Source organism: Neophocaena asiaeorientalis, unplaced genomic scaffold (assembly GCF_003031525.2).
Source record: "Neophocaena asiaeorientalis asiaeorientalis breed wild unplaced genomic scaffold, Neophocaena_asiaeorientalis_V1.1 scaffold369, whole genome shotgun sequence".
NCBI lineage: Eukaryota > Metazoa > Chordata > Mammalia > Artiodactyla > Phocoenidae > Neophocaena > Neophocaena asiaeorientalis.
This window is the reverse complement of record NW_020175321.1, coordinates 1,294,468-1,315,477: the sequence shown is the minus strand read 5'-3', so window position 1 is coordinate 1,315,477 and position 21,010 is coordinate 1,294,468. Positions and strand designations below refer to the sequence as shown.

General features: G+C 47.5%; 1 protein-coding gene across 1 annotated transcript in view; it reads right to left on the bottom strand.

Annotated features, from left to right (window-relative positions):
* The window catches only part of GALNT2 (polypeptide N-acetylgalactosaminyltransferase 2), a 107,962-nt gene that overhangs the window by 61,861 nt on the left and 25,091 nt on the right, over window positions 1-21,010 (bottom strand). The window contains exon 2 of the mRNA XM_024765585.1: window positions 18,986-19,079. Within this exon, the coding sequence (XP_024621353.1) occupies window positions 18,986-19,079 (94 nt within the window). The remainder of the gene's footprint in view (window positions 1-18,985; window positions 19,080-21,010) is intronic.

The window sequence follows — 21,010 nt, the reverse complement described above, 5'->3', positions numbered from 1 at the left end:
GGCGTCTGTGTTGGGGGGTGGGGGGTAAGGCCTCTGCTGAGCTCCTGGACCTTCAATCTCTTTGTGCCATCAGACCCCCGACCCCTTTCTGCAATAAGGCCGCACGGGGTTTCATGGATGCCTCATGTCAATCCGCTCCGGGGCTGGGGTTTTCCCTGCCTCGGCCCCAAGCCATTGCTGTGTACTAAGTGTCGACTACATGCTAGGTATCTCATTGGCTCCCGCGGGTACAACAGCGAACACAGAGCTGATGCCCACCTGTGGAGGTCACGCTCTGGGAGACTGCGGGGGGCTGCAATAGACAAGAAGATAATGGCCATGGTAACAACTGCACCACTGAAGCCTGAGCTAAGTGCTCAGACGGTGAGGACTGTAGTTCTACGGAAGCACCTAACAGAGGAGCCCGGTCTGGACGGAAAGGGGGTGCCGGGAGGGGAGAGCCTCCTGGGGAAGGAGCATCTGAGCTGAGAGCTCAGCAGCCAGCAATGCAGTGGAGAAGAAGCCCTCTGTGACTTCACAGAAACACATCTTTCTTCAACCTCCGAAGAGGGTGTGACGCACCCCCCCAGCAGAGGCACCCCACAGTGACCCCTGCCCTCTGACATGACATCCTCTATAGCACTCCTGGGGGCCCTGCCTGACCCGGTGACAGTTAATTTCCCAAGGCACACACCATTTTACTGGAGACAGATTATAAATGACTTTATAGCTTAGTGATATGTTAGAGCACAGCAGGGACTTTCAAAAATGTTCGACTATGACATACATCTCACATCGTGGCCCGGACGTCATGCTGTAAACGCGCACACAACTGAAACGAAGGTTTTCCCCTTGCTACATGTGAACATAATAATATTCTATTGTTTTATGTGGGTGTGACTCATAAAACTGGCTCCACACACTAATAATGGGTCAGACCCACCGGGCTGAAGAAGCATTATAGATCTCAGTTATTTCTGTATTACACAGAATTGCTAGGGTTGGAGCAGAGTCAGGAAAAAGCAGCGAGAGCAGGGTTCTCAGAGGGAATATATGCCGGGGTCCAACCCCAGGCAGGAAGGGAAGCAGCAAGTCAGAGGCTGGAGAGAAACCATCAAAACTGTAGATACCGCGTCTGAATATATTGACTTTTTTAAAAACGACACTTATAAAACATCTTGTATTTTTATCACCTCTTTAAAATCTTAGAGAGAGCATTAGAATAAGAGTTTCCAAAAAATACACGAAAATCTAGTGAAAATGGACTTGGCTAAGCAGAAGCAGTGGATGGAAAATACCCCCCAGATATGAAACTTCTCATGAGAAGACAGAAGCCAGCTTCATCACCGAGATGACAGGAAAAGAGAACAGGTGCTGAAACAACAGGAGGGGAGGAAGGGACCTTTACCCTGAGAAGGGCTGTGGAAACCACTCGCTTATTACACTAGGCTCTGAAGGTCTTTGCGAGGAGATTCATTTCCAGAAGACAGGCCTTCCTAGACGTGGTCTGTGAAGCTGAAAGAGGGGCTGTGTGACCCTGAGTGTTGACACCTCTGGTTCTGTACGAAGGTGAGGCTTCCTGATGGTTCCGTCAGGCTGACACCCCCCTCCCCACTGACAGCCCTAAGGCAGCCTCCCAGCCCCTTCCACAGACACCCGTGGCCGCCCAAGTCCCCCCCGGCCAACCACCCTTCGAGGCCAAGATCGTCCCCTGATGGCCCTGTGGTTCCATTTCTCCCAGGGTCAGGAAGGGGCTCCTGACGGGCAAGGACCAGCCTCCTGCTTTGCCTGCGGCCCGGGCTTATCGTGGGGAAGCGCATCTCTCGGAAGAAGTCCCGGCTCCCACACGTGGTCTCCCGCTGCTGATACCCACACCTGAGGACTGTTCTCGAACGCACTGGACGTGGGCCTTAGACCTCCTTCCACTGGTTTACAGGCTTTTTCTAAATGGCGCCCTCTCAAGCCGGCCTTCCGTCCCCTCGGCCAGGAGCCACCGCAGAACCCGGGCCCCAGGGACAGGACCTCTGGCTCTGTGAACATTAATGACAGAGATCTGATCACCATTCTGGCCAGCCTCACCCCTTGGCCCTCCACGGGGCGAGGCCCGTGAGCTCTTACTAAACCCTCCCTGACCCACCATCCATGCAAAGCCCAGGCAAAACTGCGACACTAGAAGGCAGGGCTGTTTGGTTTTTGTTTTTTTGTTTTTGGGGTTTTTTTTTTTTTGCAGTACGCGGGCCTCTCACTGCTGTGGCCTCTTCCGTTGCAGAGCACAGGCTCCGGACGCGCAGGCTCAGCGGCCATGGCTCACGGGCACAGCCGCTCCGCGGCATGTGGGATCTTCCCGGACCGGGGCACGAACCCGTGTCCCCTGCATCGGCAGGTGGACTCTCAACCACTGCGCCACCAGGGAAGCCCAGGGCTGTTTGGTTTTAACGCACTTACTCCGCTCTGCCAGCTGCCAGCAGCCTCCCAGGGCGGCCACCTCCTCCAGGAAGCCTCCCTGGCATCCCCCGCTGCAGCCCCTCCCCAGGGCCTTCCTCACACGCTGCTCCATCCTGACAACGGCTTTCTCACACACCTATTGTCGCAGGGCCTCACAGGGTTTACCACTCCTCCATCTAGTAACTAACTCAAAATCCTGCCAAGGCTCACCTATAACTGCTGTTTGCCCTGCTCTGCCGGCACCTCACCCGCTCAGCGGTCCCCAGGAACCACGTGCCCTGTCTGTTTACGGTCTGGACTCGGAGACGCATTCATTTAAAGCATCTGAGGTCTCTTCAGCCGCTCAGCCTTCAATATTCTCCTAACAGAATCGCTGTAGGCTTTCCAGTCTGGACATCAAGGTCTAGATGGAGAGGCCGGAGATCAGCTCGGTTTCCTCTGCCTCTTGCCGGGGGGGGGGGCGGGGGTGGGTCCTTCCTCGCACGGTCACCTGCTCTCGGGGACCAACCACCCCCAGTTCTCTGCTTCTCCGGAGCCGACAGGGCTGGAACCCGCCACACAGCACACATTTAATGACTGTTTAAAACCACACCCTGCAAAGCCCACGTCCGACCTCGGCATCCCATACAGCCTCCGATAGTTCTGTGGACGCACCCAGAGACCCAGGGCCCAGCGGTCACTCTGGCCTCCTCTTCTGCTCATCTGGTCTCTGATGGGAGCTCCTCACCCAGTGGCCCCGAGCCGTCCAGGTGGGCAGCAGGAAAGGGCACGGTGCAGCCGCTCCGGCCCTCCAGCCAAGACACACAGCATCCAGAGGCAGGGAGAAGCTGGGGCCCGGGGTAGCTGCCTCTGGGAGAAAAGCACCAGTACCAGGAGAAAGGTGGGGGCTGGGAAGACGGCTTCCTGCCACTCCTGCCGCGGTCCCCTCCGCAGGACACACACCTGTCCACTGGCCGCCCCGCCCTCACCACCCGCAGCTCCCTGGCCCAGCAATTCTTCTTTTCTTCCTTTCCCATCTCCGACTTACTTGGCCACTAACATTCTTCCTCTGTCACCCCTGATGTCCCTCACAAGCCTTTGCACTTACTTTCTGGAACCCAGAGTCTCTTCTCTCTCCCCTTATCCACCCACCAGGCCTTGAGTTACATCTGTCTTTCCAGAATCTTTTTCTTCCTAGTGGAATTTTGGGATTTCCCCTTCTGCCCATCTTAACCAGACTGCAGAACAGCACAGCATCCCTGGAGCAGAGGCCAGCCGGGAATCACAACCACGCATGGTCCATGGAGCCTGCACAGGGCGCAGAGGTCGGGGGGCCCCAGCTCTGTGCCCTGTGGGTTCAGGGCAAGGCTGGCTCACGCAGGGTCCTAGGTGCCACTCAGGACATCACTGCCATGGGAAAGCTCATTCTAGGCTCCTAATACCCAATCCTCCAATTACCTCTTAGAAAAGACGCTTTCATGTTCAAGAAACTGCTTGTCTTTGGACGACTTGTTCAATTAACTTTAAAATGAGTTTAAACATTTCCAAACACCATCATCTCTTTCTTAAAATTTTCATTTTTACTAAACCTCGTATTTAAAGAAACAATGATGTAAATCTATGAAAATGAACGTTCAGAGGATTAACCCCACAGAACGTACGGCAACACCAAGACACACGTGGTCTTCAGATTAGAGACCGCTCTGGTGTGACACTCCTTTGGGGGACCAGGACCCCCTGCTGATACCACCCGCCGAGGGCAGCCTTGTTGTCCACACCCACAGGTGCACGAGGGGCAGGGAGGGCCCCCGATGTTGGGGGTCCCTCCAGCCAGGGGACGGGGCAGCACGGCCAGGCTGCAGACCTTCACCCAAGTCCTCCCCGGGAAGGACGGCTTGAACAAACTGAAAGCTAGCCTGTGTGAAACAGCGAACCTCTTCCGGGAAAGGGGCTGAGGAGGGAAAGAGAATGAATTCTAAATCACAGGACAAAGCTCTCTGATTTAGTGTAGCCTCTCAGTTGATCTCAGATTGAATGTAATTTTACTATGCTTAAAAGGAAAAAAATTCCTCGTATTCTTCCTCTAGAAGGTCATAATGCTACACCAAAACAGAGAAGACCAGGGTGAGGCGGGGATTACAGACAAATATATCCATTTCAGTAACAAAGACATGTAAATAATACTTTATTATTTGTCACTGGATAGCTCGTGTGACAGGCTTGTTCACCTGTGAGAAACTGTCTCCTGAAATAAGGGATCCTACACAACTCATTTTTAAGGATGAAAAAAAAGAAAATTCAAAGGAGTGATTAAAAGCTAGCTAGAAGAAAATATAAGAAAAAAATCAGACGCTATAGGGTAAATACTCAACTTATTTAAAATTCTTTGTGCTTTCAAAATAACTAAAACCCACCATGAAGGAGTCTGGTTTGCACTATGAGATCTACACCTGCCTTGAAATGACAGAATCTTCCTACACACACTTCTTTTCCAAATTTTAAACAGAAACTCCTCTCTCTGCCTCTACGTGTGACAGTGTCTAAACACAATAAATTTAGTTTCCTGTGCGTGGTTTTTCATCCCAAATATTAATAAAAATATCAAAGTGAACCTACTACGCAGAATTGGGGCTGATACTTGAAAGGCAGGAGGACAGAAAGAGGGCGTCGCTAACCAGCGCCCACAGGACAGGCGCTGCATACAGACCGAACGGAGTACACCAACACCTTGCAAAGTACATGTGGCCACTACTGTTTCCATGGTACTAACTGGGCAAGTGAGACTTGGACGTTAAACTAAAATGATAGAACCATGGGACTTCGCATGGTCCAGTGGTTAAGACTCCGCACTCCCAACGCAGGGGACCTGGGTTCGATCCCTGGTCAGGGAACTAGAGCCCACATACCGCAGCTGAGAGCCTCGACTGAAAACATCCCTCACATGGCAACGAAGATCCCGTGTGCCACAACTAAGACCCGGTGCAGCCAAATAAATATTATTTTTTTTGTTAAAAAAAGATGGAACCACAAGTCAAACCCAGGTCTCTCTCTTCCCAAAGCCGTGTTCCTCCCACTGCGGATGACAACTCACTCTGAAGTGGGTGGGGCTGCAACCAAGCACCAAAGAGCCTCACAATGCTCACCCCCAGCCCGGCCCAGTGCAGTCTGGATGGAGGGCGTGGGGCCTCTCTTGAATGCTGGAGGCAGAAGGCCCCAGGGATGCACGTGTGAAAATCTCCCCACTAAACCCCTAACATGAAGCCAGCTGGAGTTGCCGGCCTTGGTTCCCTTCTACAGCAATGCTGCTTCCCTGCAACTTCCACTCTCCAGAGTCTCAAATAGAAGGAAAACAATGAGCCTGTCTTCTGTGGCACCTTCTCAAATATTTGGCATCACGATCCCACTTCGCCCTTGTCGGCCCGCCGTAAAAACATCCACTTTATTTTAAGTGCTCTCACTGGATGTTGTTTCCAGCCTCCTGCCCATCTGAGTCACCATCATCTGGACCGACTCGAACTTACGAGCATCTCTGAACACCCTGCGCCCAGAACAGAACGAAATATTGGAGGGGTGGGTGACAGTACGGAGAGCACTGGATGCTACCGGAATTGTTTTGGGTGCTATATTTCTACTAACCCAGCTCAAAATCATGCTCTTTTAAGAGCTCCACCCGTTTTCCGGCTACCGACCTAAGCCCTCGGTTTTGCTTTCTTACTCATTGGAATGGGGGAAGGACAACAGAATACTTGTTTTTTTGGATTTTTTAAAATTAATTAATTAATTAATGGCTGCGTTGGGTCCTCGTTGCTGCGCGGGCTTTCTCTAGTTGAGGCGAGCGGGGGCTACTCTTTGTTATGGTGCGTGGGCTTCCCATTGCGGTGGCTTCTCGTCGCGGAGCACGGGCTCTAGGCACGTGGGCTTCAGTAGTTGCAGCACATGGGCTCAGGAGTTGTGGCTCGCGGGCTTTAGAGCGCAGGCTCAGTAATTGTGGCGCACGGGCTTAGTTGCTCCGCGGCATGTGGGATCTTTCCGGACCAGGGTTCGAACCCGTGTCCCCTGCATTAGCGGGCGGATTCTTAACCACTGCGCCACCAGGGAAGTCCCGGAAGATTTGTTTTTAATGTTGACTATGGTGCAAGGGATTGGAGCCCTTCGGAAGACAACTTGGCAATTAATATAAAAAAATACTTAAACACATGCGTTGCCATTGACCCTGCAATTTCACTTTTAGGAATTTGTTTCAAGGAAATAATTAGGGACACACAAAGATTTATAAGGCTTACATATAAAGATACTGGCTGGAAACCCTGCATATGTCCTATACTATAGGAAAAGTCCCATAAGCTTATAGTAATGGATACATTGCTGTCATTCAAAATGTAGGAGAGGGCTTCCCTGGTGGCGCAGTGGTTGAGAGTCCGCCTGCCGATGCAGGGGACATGGGTTCGAGCCCTGGTCTGGGAAAATCCCACGTGCCGCGGAGCAACTGGGCCCGTGAGCCACAATTACTGAGCCTGCGCGTCTGGAGCCTGTGCTCCGCAACAAGAGAGGCCGCGATAGTGAGAGGCCCGCACACCGCGATGAAGAGTGGCTCCCGCCTGCCACAACTAGAGAAAGCCCTCACACAGAAGCGAAGACCCAACACAGCCATAAATAAATAAATAAACAAAAATTTTTTTTAAATGTAGGAGATATTTAAGGACATGAAAAGGTGTTAACGCCATATTACCCTAAGAAGAAACAGGTAAAGAACAGTGTGGTATCTTAGCTGTAAGAATCTCGATGTAAGCAGCTGGTAGGGGCTGCCTGCAGCCCTTGCCAAACTGCCTCAGGAGGAAAGTGGAGGGGGCCCTCCACGAGACCTGGGGAGAACCCCGAGGTGATACTGCGGGAGAGAGGGGCATGTGTGGGTAGACTTCCCAGTTATGCCCAAGGTCTTTGGCAATGTTACCCGTCTAGTAGACGACTTGGATATTTTTTTCTAAGAATTCATGAGAAAACGGAACTTTGAAGGTGGGACAACATGGACGAGCGGATAGAGGGGCCCAAAGGCCCAGGAGCTGACTCAGAGATGGTGTCTAGGACTCGGGGCCTCCGGTGCTGGGCCCGGTGCATGGAGAGGCTGCAGAGACAGCTCACCTCAGACACGGGGGTGAGTGCGCCCAGATGCACACTCAGGACGACGCCAGAGGATCTGCAGTGGGAGAAGAAGAGTGGTTATTTAGAGGTGATAGAATTATGTGTGAATACTGCTTGCTTTTTTTGTTGTTGTTGTTAATTTATTTTTTTGGCTGCGTTGGGTCTTCGTGGCTGCGCGTGGGCTTTCTCTAGTTGTGGCGAGGGGGGACTACTCTTCATCGCGGTGCACGCACTTCTCATTGGGGTAGCTTCTTGTTGAGGAGCGTGGGCTCTAGGTGCGTGGGCTTTGGTAGTTGTGGCATGCAGGCTCAGCGGTTGTGGCTCGCGGGCTGTAGGCACACAGGCTTCAGGAGTTGTGGCTCACGGGCTCTGGAGCACAGGCTCAGTAGTTGTGGCGCATGGGCTTAGTTGCTCTGCAGCATGTGGGATCTTCCCGGACCAGGGCTCGAACCCGTGTCCCCAGCATTGGCAGGTGGATTCTTAACCACTGTGCCACCAAGGAAGTCCACTGCTTGCTTTTGCGATGTTTCTCTCGGGATACTCAGAGGTACTTCTTTTCCTGGCAAGGACACTGGGCAGACCCCGGGGCCTCAGGCCCGGGTCGCAGGAGCTGTGTGGTGTTAGCTGCCCTGCCGCCCCCAGGCGTCGCACACGCTACCCAGGAGGATGCGCTCACAGTGTCCAGGTGCAGGGGCGAAATGGAAGAGTGTTCAACCTTGAGAAGGAAGGAGACACGGACACACGCTACCTACCACACGGAGGAACCCTGAGGACGCTGCACCAATGGAAAGAAGCCAGTCACAGGAGAACAAATACCGTGTGACTCTCCTGTATGCAAGGTGCCTGGAGGAGAGCGGGGAAGTAGATGGTGGGCCAGGGGCTGGGTAGGGGAACGGGGAGTCAGTGTTTAATGGCGACAGAGTCTCAGTTTGGGAAGATGAGAAAGTTCTGGAGAGGGATGACGGTGATGGTTGCCAGACAAGGTGAACGCTCTTGATGCCCCTGAACTGTGCACTTGAAAATGGTTAAAATGGTAAATTTTACGTTATATATATTTTACCATAATTTTTAAAAAGCACAATGCTGCAACCCACAAAACCTCTCAGAATGTAACAGGGAAGCGCTAAATGGGACTCCACATTATCTGTTTCTTTGACTTTAACCTCTGCTTTTTGTTGCTTTTGTTATTATAATCATACACAATGGCCTGCCTCAGGGAACCCTGTCAACCAGTGGATGGCTGCAAGGAAAAAGAAACTAACACATCCCCTCTCGGAGGCTGGCCATTCCAGGAGACTTCTGCAAGACTGATGGTCCTTTTACTTTACTTCCTCATCCCCTCCCCCGCTTCTCTGTTCTCTACCTCAGTACCTTGTCTCTGATTCACTGGCGAGCAGAGGAAGCTTGCACTTGGAAACAAGAAGGGTGAGAGGTCAGGGGAGCACCCCCCTACACAACCCTGCAGCGTTAGTATCGGAAAACCTGTTTGTGAAAATGTACAGTGGAAATTCTGGCCAATTGTATTCAAGGTCTTCTAACTCATCTGAAACATCACTGGTTCAAGTCAAGTTTATCATACGGGCTGAATACACACACAGGTGGCTCACCTCACCTCTCTTCCAACAGCTGGGAAGCAGAAGAGTTAAGTGTGGTGAGCATCAGAGGCAACTCCCAGCCGGGACTGAAGACCTGTTCCACACTTCGCCATTCCCATTTCATTCATCTTTACATGAACGTGAACAATTTCTGGGTTTTTTTTTGTTTTTTTTTTGCGGTACACGGGCCTTTCACTGCTGTGGCCTCTTCCGTTGCAGAGCACAGGCTCGGGACACGCAGGCTCAGCGGCCATGGCTCACGGGCGCAGCCGCTCCGCAGCATGTGGGATCCTCCCAGACCGGGGCACGAACTCGTGTCCCCTGCATCGGCAGGCGGACTCTCAACCACTGCGCCACCAGGGAAGCCCGCAATTTCTGTTTTGAGACATCAACTGTCATGAGTGATGAAGCAGCAGCGGGTGGGAGAGGGGCGGGGTGAAGACCCAGCCAAGGACGGAAGGGACCTCCCGGAGACCCGAAACCTAATCACGACTCTCCTTCCTCAACGCTCTCCCTACCTGCTCTCTCAGGCTCACCCCCTCACACGAGGTTCCCAATGAACATGACGAGAATGACCCTGAGGCTTCATAAAGGCCAGAAGAAAATCTGCTCTCAAAGGCCACGCACGTCTTCTAAGGATGGGAGCTCCCTGGCTCCCTCCACCCACAGCCGTCCTGAAAGCCAGACCTCGGCCCTTCAACCCCTGGCTGGCCTGTTCCTTCACTGGTCTTCTGCGTCACCACTACCCTGCCAACTGGTCTCACCAGTCAGATCAGAGATGCTGCGGAGACAAGAGGAGAGGATACAGGAGGGAGAATTACGAGGAGAAACTGATTTTCAGACCCAAGAACGTTCTTCTGCACCCAGGGAAAAAAAGATAAAACTCATCCCCATCAGACAGATTTTCAAAAATAAAAAACTGACAAATAAATACTCTATTTGAAACAACACTTTAAAAATCAGCATTGAAAAAAAAATTCAATGGTTCAAGCTAGAAAACATGATGCTGAATTAGAAACAATAATCACGGAATCTAAGGGCAAACATCCTCCACCCTGGACCTGCAACGTGGAGCAAATGCTTTTCGCTCATAGGGTGAGCGGTTAAAAAAGGTTGGAGGCCATTGCCTGGGGGCGTTACTGTGCTCTTATATCAGGCTCTCCATCTGCCAGTGGATTTCCTGCCCACGCTGGACTGAGTGCTACCTCCTCCCATCCATCCATCTACACATACCAGATACCCAACACCTAGAACACAGGAAGCCGCTGAGTTCCTGAACAGCCGACTCACAGAGCGGAAAGTGCTGTGACCATGGTTCCTTGCAGACCACAGAATTCTGGCTGTGCCCTGGATTCTTGGGGAAAATGTATTTCTTAACCACGACAAAATAGTTTCTAAAGGAAAAAAAACCATGTGTATGATGGTTGAGTAAGAAAAAAGGTTTCAACAAAAAAAGAAGATAAAGTCCTTCAAAGGCAAAATAAAAGGACATGGTGCATTCATCAAAGGTTATTAGTAATAACTTAAAAAAGAGGAAAACCAGGGGCTTCCCTGGGGGGCCCGCGTACCCAAAAAAAAAAAAAAAAAAAAAAGAGGAACACCAGTACATTCCTATGCCTTTGAAGATAGGGAAATCAACTGTTAACAGTTAAGGACATGAAAACCTGGGTCAATGCCACATTGATTTTAACTACGGGGTCTGACTCTAAGTGGTCACGTCTAGGACATGCCCTGAACACGACTTCTCCCCCACTCCCCACATATGCCTTAAAATTCAAGAGAACACTTGGCTTTGCTAATAGGAGACAACCCACAGGAAATCTCTCATTAATCCACACAGCAGAAGTACATCCTATTATTATAATAAAGAAACACTTAAGAGCTAACTCTTCCATTCAGATACGCTCTCCACTGCACGGGTAATGCCCATCACATAGGAAGGGACTGTGGCTCGGAGCTTCGGAGTCGGCAGGGAAGGAGGAGGCAGACCTAATGGAGACATCTAACGCACACACATGCCCCCAAGTCTAGTGCAGCTGGGACATGTGGAGGGTGTAACACAGGAGGGTCTGGACTCCCTGGGCTGACGCTGTCCCTCCCCAAAAAGAAATGCTAACAATCAAATTCTCTGTCACCATCAAAGCAAAATTTCATGAACTAACTTCCTGGTTCCAGTCCTGCATGTAAAGAGTCTGGACATCATCACTCCATTCCAACAAATAAAAGGCTGAACAGGCTGAAAAGTCAAGTCCTCGTAGATCCCTCGGAGAAGTGAGCTCACAGGGCAAACCGCTGCTTCCAGAACTGGGGAGACCAGCAGGTGAATACAGAGGGTCAAAATTTCCGGGGCAGCAAGTTCTGCAGGAGGTAGAGCCGGGGAGGGACCCGAGCAGCAGAATGAACCACCGGAGGCTCACTGTGGGCAAGCCTGACGGGTAAGAACTCCGGCGGGGGAGGCCCAGGGACCCCACAGTTCCGTGACTTTCACCCCTTCAGGCATCCAGTGGCGGGGGGAAGGAGCCGTTCTGAAATAGCGGAAGCACTCCGTTGTTAACAAAGCCAGCCCTCGAGAGAGCTAATCAACCCGGAGGAAGGGGAATGCCCAGCTCCGGGGGACTCTGACCATCCTGTCCCACCTGAGCGGCAGGACAGCTGAGAAGCGGTTGTGAAGCTGACACCTGGGGCACAGGCTCACTAGGAGACCGACACCTGCCACATAAGGACAGCACGCCTCCCCTCCCCGACACCTTATCAGCACATCACCAAAGGCCTGGTTACTAGGACATCGTTTCTGGGTTCCTAAGAAAAAAATTCCAAGGCACACTAAAAGGCAAAAAGCATAGTGTGAAGAGACAAGCCAACACCAAAACCAGACTCAGATATGGCAGGATGCTGGAATTATCAGACCAGGAATTTAAAGCAACTATGCTTACTACGTTAAGAGCTCCAATGAAAAAAGTAGACAATATGGAAGGACAAACGAATACTGTAAGCAAAGAGATGAAAATTCTAAGGAAGGATTATAAAAAAATGCTAGAGGTTAAAAACACTAACAGAAATAAAGAATGAGTTTGAGGGGCTCATTGGGAGACTGGCCATGGCTGATGTGAGAACCTCATGGCTTGAGGCTATGACAATAGAAACTTCCCAAATAAAAAGCAAAGGTGAAAGAAAAAAGATTGGAAAAAAAAAACAAGCCCAAAACAAAACAAAACAGAATACTTAAGAACTGTGGGACAACTACAAAAGGTGAAACATGTGTAATGGGAATACCAGGAGAAGAGAGAAAGGAATAGAAATATTTGCAGTGATAATAACTGAGAATTTCCTCAAGTTAATGTCAGACACGAAACCACAGATCCAGGAAGCTCAGAGAACACCATGCAGGATAAATACGAAAAAAACTACACCCAGGCACAGCATATTCAAACTGTAGAAAATTAATGATAAAGAAAAAAAATCTTGAAAGAAGACAGAGGGGAAAAATACCGCTTTAGAGAAACAAAGGTATGAATTACATCCAACTCCTCATAAACAATGCAAGCAACAAGAGAATGCAATGAAATAACTCAAGGGTTGAGAGAAAAATTCATCAACTTAGAATTCTGGACCCTGTGAAATTAATCTCTAAGAGTGAAGGAGAAATAAGGACTTTCTAAAAACTGAGGGAATCTGTTGCCAGTAGATCTGCCTTGCAAGGAACGTTAAAAGAGGTTCTTCAGGGCTTCCCTGGTGGCGCAGTGGTTGAGAGTCCGCCTGCCGATGCAGGGGACACGGGTTCATGACCCGGTCCGGGAAGATCCCACATGCTGCGGAGCAGCTGGGCCCGTGAGCCATGGCCGCTGAGCCTGTGCGTCCAGAGCCTGTGCTCCGCAATGGGAGAGGCCACAGCAGTGAGAGGCCCACGTACCACAAAAAAAAAAAAAAAAAAAAAAAAAAAAAAAAAGAGGTTCTTCAGAGAGGAAACTGATTTAGGTCAGAAATGCAGCTCTCCATAAAGAAAGGAAGAGAATCAGAGAAGGAATAAGTGAAAGTAAAATTACATTTGTAACTTTTCTTATTTTTTTTTAATAAATTTACTTTATTTATTTATCTTTGGCTGCGTCGGGTCTTTGTTGCTGCGTGCAGGATTTCTCTAGTAGTGGCGAGCGGGGGCTACTCTTCATTGCGGTGCACGGGCTTCTCATTGTGGTGGCTTCTCTTGTTGCAGAGCACAAGCTCTAGGCACGCAGGCTTCAGTAGTTGTGGCACACAGCCTTAGTTGCTCCACGGCATGTGGGATCTTCCCGGACCAGGGCTCGAACCCGTGTTCCCTGCATTAGCAGGCGGATTCTTAACCACTGCGCCACCAGGGAAGTCCCATTTTTCTTATTCTTAATTGATCTAACAGATAACAGTTGGCTCAAAATAATAATAGCAACTGTGTATTTGATTCTGTATGCTTATACATGTTTATATATATGAATAGCGTATGAAATGAATGACAGCAATGATACAAAGAATGGGAGGGAGAGATTCATAATATTTTGCTGTAATACACTTGTGCTAACTGTGAAGCAGGACAGTGTTGTCTGAAGTTAGACTTGGATTAGCTGTAAAAAAAAAAAAAAAGGTAAAAAAGGGAGAAAATGGAATCATATAAAATGTTCAATTAAAACTACCAAAGGCAGGGACCTCCCTGGTGGCGCAGTGGTTAAGAATCCGCCTGCCAATGCAGGGGACACGGGTTTGATCCCTGGTCCGGGAAGATCCCACGTGCCGCAGAACAACTAAGCCCGGGCGCCACAACGACTGAGCCTGCGCTCTAGAGCCCATGAGCCACAACTACTGAAGCCCACGAGCCTGTGCTCCTCAACAAGAGAAGCCACCGCAACGAGAAGCCCAGGCACCACAATGAAGAGTAGCTCCCACTTGCCGCAACTAGAGGAAGCCCATGTGCAGCAACGAAGACCCAATGCAGCCATAAATAAGTAAATAAAGTTTATTTAAAAAAAAAAATTTAGGGCTTCCCTGGTGGTGCAGTGGTTGGGAGTCCACCTGCTGATGTAGGGGACAGGGGTTCGTGCCCTGGTCCGGGAAGATCCCACATGTCACAGAGCAGCTGGGCCCGTGAGCCATGGTCGCTGAGCCTACGCGTCCGGAGCCTGTGCTCTGCAACGGGAGAGGCCACAGCAGTGAGAGGCCCATGTACCGAAAAAAAAAAAAAAAAAAACTATAAAAGGCAGAAAAAGAGTGGAAGAAAAAAGAACATAGAACAAGGGCAAGGAATAGAAAAGAATAACAAATATGGTAGACATTAATACAACTATATTAATAATCACTTTACATTGTCAATGGTCTAAATACGCCAATTAAAAGACAGAGATTGTCAGGATGGATCAAAAAACAAGACCCAACTAACTACATGCTGCCTACAAGAAGTCCACTTTAAATATAAAGACACACAGAGATGCAAAGTAAAGGGGATGGCAAAGAGATACCATTCTAATACTAATCAAAAGATGGCAGAAGGAGCTATATTAGCTTCAGACAGAACAAACTTCAGAACAAGGAAAGTGACCAGGAATAAAGGAGGGCAATACGTAATGATAAAGAGGTCAATTTGCCAAGATGACATAACCATCTTTAATGTGTAAGTGCCTAAGAAGAGCATTAAAACACATGAGATAAAAACTTAGGAACCTGCAAGGAAGGACAGATGAAGCCACTATCAGAGCCAGAAAACTTAGGAACCTGCAAGGAAGGACAGATGAAGCCACTATCAGAGCCGGAAAACTTAGGAACCTACAAGGAAGGACAGATGAAGCCACTATCAGAGCCGGAAAACTTAGGAACCTGCAAGGAAGGACAGATGAAGCCACTATCAGAGCCAGAGACCTCTCTCAGGAAGGGACACATCCAGCGGGCAGAGAATCAGTAAGGACACAGGTGAGCGCAACAACACCATCATCCAACTGGTGATATACCTGACATCTACAGACGACTTCATCCAACAGCAGAATACATTCTGCCAAGCTCACATGGAACAGTCACCAAGACAGACCACATCCTGGGCCATAAAACACACCTGAACGCATTTAAAAGAACACAAATCATCTAATATCTGCTTTAGGACCACATTGGAACTAAAAATCAATATTGGAAAGCCTCAAATTACTTAGACATTCAACAACATACTTATAAAGAATGCACAGGTTAAGAACAAATCTGAAAGAAATTAAAAATATTTTGAACCAAATAAGAATGAAAATACAACTTATCAAGATTTGTGTAATGTAGTGAAATCAGTGCTTGGCAGGAAACTGACCGCACTGAATACAATATGGAGAAGAAGAAAGACTTGAAATCAATCATCTAAGCTTCTACCTCAGAAAACTAGAAAAAGAGCAGAATAAACCCTAAGTAAACAAAAGAAAATAAATAATAAAAATTATAAATCTAAGAAATAGGAAAAAACCCTGAAAACTGGTTCTTTGAAAAGATTAATAAAATCAATAAGCCTCTAGCCAAGCTAACTATGAAAAAAAGATAGAAGACACAAGTTAGAATATCAGAAATGAAAGAGGTGGACATCAATACAGATCCCATGGACATTAAAAGGAGAATAAAGGAATACTATGAACACCTCTACGCCTGCAAATTTGATAACCTAGATGAATGGACCAATTTCTTGAAAGACAGAATCTCCATAACTAGGACAGGAAAAAATAGATAATTTCAACAGGGCTATATTTATTTTAAAAATTGAATCAACAACTATTAACCTCCACAAACGAACAGCACCGGGCCCAGCTGAGTTCCTTGGTGAATTCTACCAAACACTTAAGGAAGAGATTATACTAATTCTCTACAATCTCTTCCAGAAGATAGAAGCAGAGGGAACACTTCCTACCTTATCCTATTAGGCCAGCATTACCCTAATAACAAAACCAGACAAAAAAAGAAACTATAAACCAACACCTCTTGTGAATATAGATGTCAAAATCCTCAACAAAATATTGGCAAATTGAATCCAACAATGAAAAAGGACTGTACACCATGACCAAGTAGGATTTATCCCAGGTATGCAAGTCTGGTTCAATATGAAAATTAATTAATGTAATCTACCACATTAAGAAGTTAAAGAAGGAAAATCACATGATCATATTAATAGATGCAGAAAAAGCATCTGACAAAATTCAACACTCATTCATGAATAAAAACTCTCAGCAAACTAGGAATAGAGGGGAAACATCCTCAACTTGATAAAGAGCATCTAAAAATACCCCTTCAGCTAACACCATATTTAATGGTGAGAAACTAAAAGCTTTCCTGCTAAGATCGGGAACAAGGCAAGGATGTCCTCCCTCATCTCTCCTTTTCAACATCATACTAGAAGTCCTAGCTAATGCAGTAAGACAAGAAAAGGGAACGAAAGGTATAATATAGATTGCGAAGGAAGAGACAAAACTGTCTTTGTTTGCAGGTGACATGACTTGTCTAGGTAGAAAATCTGAAAGAATCAACAAACAAAAAAATTCCTGGAACCGATAAGTAATTATAGCAATGCTTGTTATAATTGGAGGGTACAAGTTATACAAAAGTCAATTGCTTTCCTATATATGAAGAATGAACAAGTGGAATTTAAAATTAAAAGCACAATGCCATTTACATTAGCATCCCCCAAATCAAAATACTTTGGTACAAGTCTAACAAAATAGGCACAAAATGTATATGACCAAAACCATAAAACTCTGATGAAACAATTTAAAGAGAACTAAATAAATGGAGAGATATTCCATGTTCATGGATAGGAAGACTCAATATTGTCAAGGACAGTTCTTACTAACTTGATCTGTAGATTCAACACAATCCGAATCAAAATCTCAGCAAGCTATATTCTATGGGTATCAACAAACTAATTCCAAAGTTTACATGAAAAGGCAAAACGAACAGCCAAACAAAAAAAAACCCAGAAAAGCCAACACAATACTGAAGGGAATGAACAGGTTGGAGGACTGACATTACTCAACAACTTCAAGACCAAATATAAATCTAAAGTAATCAAGACAACACAGTACTGGGGAAAGAACAGACAAATAAGTCTATGGAAGAGAAAACAGAGCCCAGAAACAGACCCACATAAATACAGTCAACTGACTTTTGACAAAGGAGCAACGGCAACACAATGAAACAACCATGGCCTTTTCAACAATAATACTGGAACAACTGGATATCCACATGCAAGAAAAAAAAAAAAATCTAGATACAGACCTTACAACCAAATGGATCACAGACATAAATATGAAACACAAAATGATAAAACTCCTAGAAGACAACATAGGAAAAAAATCTAGGTAGCCTTGGGTATAGCGATGACTTTTTAGATATATCGAAAGTATAACCTACGAAAGAACTCATAAAGCTAAACTTCATTAAATTAAAACTTTCTGCTCTGGGAAGGACACTGTCAAGAGAATAAGAAGACAGGCCACAGACTGAGGGAAAATATTTGCTATCACACATCTGATAAAGGACTATTATCCAAAATACTCAAAGAACTCTTAAAAGTCAACAATAAGAAAAGGAGCCACCTGATTAAAATGTGGGCAGAAGACCTGAACGGACACTTCCACAAAGTTTTACAGATTAGGGAATTGCAAATTAAAACATCAATAAGCTACCACTTCCAAACTATCAGAAGGGCCACAATAAAAAAAAAAACAAACCGTGACAACACCAATTGCTGGTGAGGGTGTGCAGCAAAACGAACTCTAATTCGTTGCTGGTGGGAGCGCACAATGGTGCAGCCACTTTGGAAGGTAGTTTGGCGATTTCTTATAAACATAAATGTATTCCTACCGTATGATCCAGCAGTGGCGCTCCTTGAATTTACCCAAATGAACTGAGAACTTATGTCCACACAAGAAAACTGCACACAGATGTTTGCAGCAGCTTTAATCATAACTGCCAAAACTTGGAAGCAACCAAGATGTCCTCTGGAGGTGAATGGATAAATAAATTGTGATATATCCAGACGACAGAATACAATTCAGCGGTAAAAACAAAAGTGCTACCAAGCCATGAAAAGACATAGATTAACGCTCAATGCATGTTACTAAGTGCAAGAAGCCAGTCTGAAAAGGCTACGTCTGATCTGATTCCAACTATGTGACATTTTGGAAAAGGCAAAAACCAGGGAGACAGTAAAAGGATTGGTGGTTGCCAGGGATTGCGGGGAGAAGGGATAGTAGGCAGAGCACAAAGGATTTATAGGTCAGTGAAACTACTCTGTAGGATACCGTAGTGGTGAATTTATGTCACTGAATATACAACACCATGAGTGAGTCCTAATGTAAACTATGGACACGGAGCGATAATGATGCATCAGTGTTGGTTCACTGATGATAACAAATGTCCCATCTCGTGGGGGATGTTGATAGTGGCGGAGTCTGTGCGGGGGTGGGGGGTGGGGGGTGGAGGGTGTCTATGGAAACCTCTGTACTTTCTGCTCAATTTTGCTGCAAACCTAAAACTGCTCTAAAAAAAAAAAGTCTGTGAAAAAAACAAAAATCTGTGAACCGATACATCCCATCCTGTATTTTTTATTCTACTGATATTTTTTCTTCCAAGAAATTTTTGTCACCTCCCAGTAAACTCATTTCACCACCCACTAAGGGCCTGAAGGAAGACAGCAAAACATTGCTCTAGGGCAGTGTCTCCAGCTGCCCTAGGAAGTGCATTCCCTACCCCACAGGCGATACACTCCAGATGCCACATTCAGCTCATTCACAGTTAGTGGGCAAGACAGGTCCCCACCACCCACCAGCAGCCCAAGGCTGGCCTGGCCCTGGGAGCTGCTGCAGTACCTGGAGGGAGGGTCTCCATGCTCTGTGCTTTCTCATCCCCGTTGCTGTGATGAAGGTCTTTCTTTTTAATTGGGTCAATGTCATTCCAGTCCTCCTGGGGGAGCAAAGACACCAAATGAGTCGACAGGTTCCTGGAGCCCACCTTCATTCATCAGGTCAATAAACAATGAGTCCTCCCATCCGGAGGACTGCACCCCAGACCTGCTCGGTGGTGGAGACCCAAGGACAGAAGTGAGTCTGTCCAAGTTCTTGGCGTGAACTTTCCAAGGAAGGACCTGTGTTTCTCTCTCCATTGTCTACGTGTATCACTTATCTATGGAAAGAAAATACTCTGGAAACTCCCTGGGCTTTGAGGATCTGGGAGGGTGGGGAAGGGAGATAGGGAAACTGGATTAAATAAGAGAATTCAATAGTGGTTAAATCAAAGCCATTAAAATAAGGGTAGCTCTCCAGATGTCTTCTATGGCTTAAGGGCACCTTAGGATCAGAGTCTCCCTCAGGGCCATTGAGCCCCGCTCAGAGGTTGTTAAATGATTCCTTTCATCCCACTGAATAACAGTGGAGGAAGGGCAAAGGAGGGCGGAGCTTTTCCTCCGCTCCTCTAGAAGGGCTGCCAGTGGAAAAGCTGCAAACTAAGGGCTTAATGTAAAACCAGAAGAAGAGAGACGCCCTGGTAGAATTTATTCAACTCATCTACACGAACAGTTTAATCTATCGACATGAATCAAACAGCCCCACGACCACAGAGCTAAATACATTGTTCAACCACTCGGGGTCTGATTTCTGTGAAGACGCTAAGAAAGGTTTCTGTATATAACCCAGGTGAGAAATACCCCACGGCCAGTAACTTTCCCACACAGACTTTGGTGGGCCAAGCCCTGTCAACTGGCCATTTCCCCAGCAGATGCTATTAGGATGTTGGCGGCCTTAGGTCCCCTCCCTCAGGGGAGACCCAACCAGTTCTGCTCAGGTCTGTTCCACTAACATTCCTCCAACCAGCATGGGCTGCGTGACCGCTGGGGGCATTTTGGCTCCTAAGATGCGAAGCGAGATCTGCAGGAAGCGTTCGTTCTCAGGGGCTAGGCCAAATCAGACATCTTTTTCCTAAAGGCAACTTGCTCTGCCAGTAATCTGCATTTTTACTCAAAAAGTAGAGTAATTAAAGAGAAACGGCCTCAGTCTCCTCCTCTGGAGGCCAGCTTTTCCTTCAGTTGCTTCTGAGGTGAAGTGAAGCTGGTTTATCCCCTCAAGGCCACCATGGGGGTGATGGGCGGGGGCACTGGGAGGATGACTCCCTGTAGACACAGTGTGCAGGTCAGGAATGCCCTACGCCTGGGTGGTCCTAGCCCACCCCGGCAACCTGTCACAAGGCCTTCTCAGGCTTTCAAGGGGCCCAGGTGCTCCGACTTTTGAAGATCCTAGCCCACATTGTAACAAATGTATTGAAATGCATCTGTATCCCAATTTAAATACTTTTTGCTGCGAAAAAAATGTTTTGAATTGTAATTTGGCTTTCGAGATGACTTGGTTATAAATAAACTTTCAATTTACCACGGGCAAAGATTTCCAGACAATCTTGGCGCCTGCAATGGAGTGAGAGAATCTGGCCCACTCTGCCTTCACGACATAAAGAAACGTGCGAACACGAAACCCAGCAAGCAATGAAGTTAGCAGAGTCACACTGGGTAGACTTCCAATTAAGCTCATTAATTTTTATTTTGCAGCTTGCTTGTAACATTTTGTGGCTAACAACTTTTTCCCTCAGGCATCTGGCCTACGACACACACTGGCTAATGGATCACACCATTTAACCTTGTACTCGAATAAAATCGAAAGTGAATAAAAAAAAAAAGTGAACATTGCTGGTGTGGCCACCACACTGTAATTCACCAAATCAACATCTGTGAGTCAATCATCAATGCTTTCTTAGAAAATAAATGTCTCCTTCTTCCCACAAACAAGACTGACTGGTCCATATGTAACACTCCCTAACCTCCCTCCCCTCCCCCCCCCCCCTCCCCGGGA